The sequence below is a fragment of the Carlito syrichta genome, unplaced genomic scaffold (genome assembly GCF_000164805.1).
Source record: "Carlito syrichta isolate Samal-C Ts95f unplaced genomic scaffold, Tarsius_syrichta-2.0.1 Scaffold315943, whole genome shotgun sequence".
NCBI classification, from domain to species: Eukaryota; Metazoa; Chordata; class Mammalia; order Primates; family Tarsiidae; genus Carlito; species Carlito syrichta.
The window spans coordinates 279,013-283,210 of record NW_007260039.1 but is presented as its reverse complement, the minus strand read 5'-3'; the positions used below and the strand labels follow the sequence as shown (position 1 = coordinate 283,210).

The following is a 4,198-nucleotide window of genomic DNA, read 5'->3' as shown; positions in this document are numbered from 1 at the left end:
AAAAAAAAAAAAAAAAGAGGAGAGGGAAAAGAAAAAGAGAGAGAAGGGAGGGGTATTACCCAAATTAGTTGAAAACTTATGTCCACACAGAAACCTGCCCGCAGGTGTTTATAGCAGCTTTATTTGTAACTTTCAAAACTTGGAAGCAACCGAGGTGCCCTTTCAGTGGGTGAGAGGATAAATAAACTGTGGTACATCCGGATAGTGGAATATTAGTGCTAAAAAGAGATGAGCTATCTAGCCACGAAAGGACATAGTAAAGGGGGCGGGGCATCTTAAATGCATTATGCTAAGTAAAAGAAGTCAATCTGAAAAGGCTACATACTGTATGATTCCAACTCTATAACAGTCTGGAAAAGGCAAAACTATGGAGACAGTGAAAAGATCGGTAGTTGCCAGGGGGAGAGGGGAGGAAGGAATGACTAGGTGGAACACAGAGGATTTTTAGGGCAGTGAAACCATTCTGTATGACCCTGTAATAGTGGACACCTGTCATCAGACATTTGTCCAGCCCATAGAATGTCCAACACCAAGAGTCAACCCTCATGACACTGTGGACTCTGCGTGATAATGACGTGTCCGTGGCTGTTCATCAGTTGTAACGACTGTCCCATTCTAGTGCGGGAGGCTGATGTGGCGGAGGCTGTGTGCCGAGGGGCAGAGGGCATAGGGGAAATCTCTGTACTTTCTGCTTCATTTTGCCGCAAACCTAAAATGTTCTAAACAACGAAGACCAGGGAAGAAAAAAGAAGGGAGGGGACAGGTTGCAGGAAAGCTGAGCACAAAGTAGTGAAAAGGATGTCTGTATGGTTGGAGCATAGAGATTGGGGGCAAGTGTGAGAGATGTGGCTAGAGACGGCAGCTTGAACCAAATAAGTGAGGACCCTGGGGCTGCGTCAGGGCACTAGACACTTTCCAGCAGGGAGCTGTGGGAGGTTTATGCAGGGGTCAGATGTGCAGATTAGAAAGCTCTCGCTAGCTGCTGTGTAAAAGATGGATTGCGAGAGGCACAATGGATGTGGGGGACCAGCACTGACTCAGGGGCAGGAGCATGGGGAGGGGACTTTGGATAGCCCTGACTGCCGCTTTCTCCCCACCCACTTCTGTGCCCCCCCCACCAGAATTTGTCCGGATGATGTCCCGCTGAGGCTGCGAGGGTCCCTCCAGGACTGCCAAGCTCCCACAGGCGGGGAGAAGACCCAGAGCTCGCCTCACCCGCCATAGCCGCTGAGAGCTCAGGATGTACTGGCGGATGGGGCCTGCCTGCACCCCGGGGAGGTGCCCACCCCGGATCCCCACCCCTCCGCACTGTGAAAGACTAACTCCTGCAACTGGAAAGGGGGGCGCCCGCCGATGAGGAGGCCACAGTGCCAAGCCGGCAGAGGTCATGCCAGGCGCCAAGTGCCATGTACCCAGCTGTTGCTGGCTGGGTGGGCCAGGGAGCCCACCAGCAGACCCCACACAGCATGTCCGCCCCAGGGCAAAGCCTCTCGCTGCCCTCCTTAGCTCTGCACCCGTTCCAGCTCGCCTCAGCCCTGTTATCTCAGAACCAATAAAAATATTTCCAAGAGAAAGACAGCTGTGTTGGTTTTTGGTTCTTGGGCCTGGTGAGATGACACACATTTCCTGAGCACCAACTGCATGCCCAGAACTGGCTGAATATTCCTACATTCAGTGTGCATTTATTGAGTACCTATTATGTACCCAGGGACTTGCGTTCTCATTCATAGGTCTGCTAACTGAAAGGGAGACTGAGGGATGTAGTTGTTTAGCTGGGCACACAGCTGCCACAAACAAAATCAGGTTCTGTGAGAAGGGAAGCATCTAGCAGGGTCTGTACCCCTTCCTGACTTCCTGGAACATTCACACTGGTTAGGTAGATAGACATGACATAAGCGCATCACGCATGCTTACAAATTGTGATACTGCTATTAAGGAAAAATACAGGGACCTTTGACGAGATATGATAAGGAGGCCTGGCCTACTCTGGGGAGGTCAGGGAAGGCTTTCCTGAGGAAGTGATGACAAGGGTTTTGCCCTGAAGAAAATGCCAGTGTGTGTGAGGAGACAGATGTGGAAGGAGCTGCCATTCTCTGTTGAGTGGGAAGCAGATGTGTAGTGGCTAGGCCCTGGGTTTGCTTGCTGTGTGACTCCAGGCCAGTAGCATCCCCTCTCTGAACCTCATGTTTCTCAGATATAATGTGGGGATAATAAAGGATGTAGCCAGTGAACAGTGAGTGCTCTCAGGGCATGGCTTTGCACTGCACACCCCCAGGAAGTGCTATTCAGATCACAATGGAGTTGTGTAATATGGCAATATCAAATAGACCCATTATAGTCATTGTAGTTAGTTTCTATGCGTGAATTCTCAAAGGAGCCCCAAGAAGAAGTTTATGGGCAAAAGCTGCCCAGATTCTGTGACAGTCTTGCGGCATAACTTAGGCAGGTGTGTGGTATGGCTGGTGTACTCCAAGCTGTTGGCTCTCAAATTTTAGCATGTGTAAGAATCACCTGGAGGGTTTGTGAAGTCACAAATCTGGGCTCCACTGCAGTGATTCTGATTCTGTGTTTGGGGTGGGGTCCGTGAATTGCATCTCTAACAAGTTCCCAGAGGATGCTGATGCTGCCAGTCCATGGACCACAATCTGAATAGCACTGCTGTAAGTCCCAGACACAGGTGTGCCTCCAGCCAGCTGGGTGAGGCTGCAGGGTGGAAGGCTGGAGCTGGGAGACAGGCGGAGCATCTCCTACCCACTGTACTACAACAGAGGGAGAATCCTTGTTCTCAGACTTGGCAGGGAATGTGGGAAGGATTGTGGGCACCAGCCAGAGGCCCGGGTAATCCTCATGTCCCTGAGACCAGTGGGGCTCAGAGCTCCAAATACACTCTAATAATCCAATTCTGAGACTAAGCCCTTGGCTCTGTGCCCCACTAGGCAGGCTGCAGCCCTGCCTGCCCCGTATCAGTCTGGCTGTGCCCAGAGACTCCAGATCTACACTGTTTCAGAAATTCAGTGGCCTTGGAGAACAATTTGCAGAAAGAAGGCTTCTGTGGACATTTCTTCAGCTGGTAGGGTGAGCCACCAGGAGTGTCCCAGGGAGAGGATGTTCCCATTGTGTGGCCTCCTAAAAATTGGACATGGAAGCTATGATAAAGTAACTTAAGAATATAGCCAGGCCACTGTTCAGAGGCACCTTAATGCTTGGGGCAAGGAGATGCCCAGGGGCTCATTTGATTTGTTTTTTTTTTTTTTTTTTTTGAGTTGGAGTCTCACTCTGTCGCCCAGACTGGAGTGCAGTGGCCGCTCCCGGCCACCGCAGCCTCGACCTGCTGGGCTCCGGCGATCCTTCCGCCTCAGCCTTCCGAGTAGCCGGAATTACAGGCATGCGCTACCACGCCCAGCTGATTTTTTGATTTATTGTAGAGATGAGGTCTCGCTGTCCAGGCGGGTCTCGAACCCGCGGGCTCAGGCAATCCACTCACCTCAGCCTCCCAAAGGCGCAGGATTACAGGCTGAGCCACCGAGCCCGGCTTTGATTTGTTTTATACTTTGGGGTTCCCAGTAATATTGTTTGAAGAAAGGATTATGTGACTTTTCAAAGACCAAGATGCACTTCCCTAGGCAGAAATTCTTTCCATGATCTGTATTACTGCTTTACCACCTACGATGTCATCTTAGAAGAGCTCTTGCTGTCTGAAGGATTTTTTTTTTTTTTAGAGACAGGATCTTGCTTTGTCACCCAGGCTGGAATGCAGTGGCATGATGCAGCCTCAAACTCCTGGGCTCAATGATCCTCCCACTTCAGCCTCCTGAGTAGCTAGGATGACAGGTGTGAAACACCACACTTGGCTAATTTTTTAGTGGGGAGAGATAGGGTCTTGCTGTGTCGCCCACGCTGATCTCCTGGCTTCAAGTGACTCTTCTGCCTTTTCCTCCCAAATTGCTGGGATTATAGTCTTGAGCCACCGTGCCCTGTCTGAAAGATTTTAAACTGAGTCCAGTCACTGTAGCCTTGAAACTCATAAATTTCATTTCATTTGCTCATTCATGCATGCAAGCAACTGCTATGTATTGAACTTCTACTATGTACAAGGCCCAGTGCCAGGGTTCCTGTTTTCAAGGAGCTCAGACTCTATAGGGAAAATAGATTAGAAAACAGACAAAGCCAGGTGTGGTGGCTCACACCTGTAATCCCA

General features: G+C 50.3%; 1 protein-coding gene across 2 annotated transcripts in view; it reads left to right on the top strand.

Moving 5' to 3' along the window:
• The window catches only part of CABP1 (calcium binding protein 1), a 14,191-nt gene extending 12,620 nt beyond the window's left edge, over nt 1-1,571 (top strand). For both annotated transcript variants that reach the window (XM_008073554.2, XM_008073555.2), the window contains one exon: nt 1,122-1,571. In XM_008073554.2, the coding sequence (XP_008071745.1) occupies nt 1,122-1,147 (26 nt within the window). In that variant the 3' untranslated portion in view covers nt 1,148-1,571. The remainder of the gene's footprint in view (nt 1-1,121) is intronic.
• Nucleotides 1,572-4,198: the final 2,627 nt, after the last annotated feature.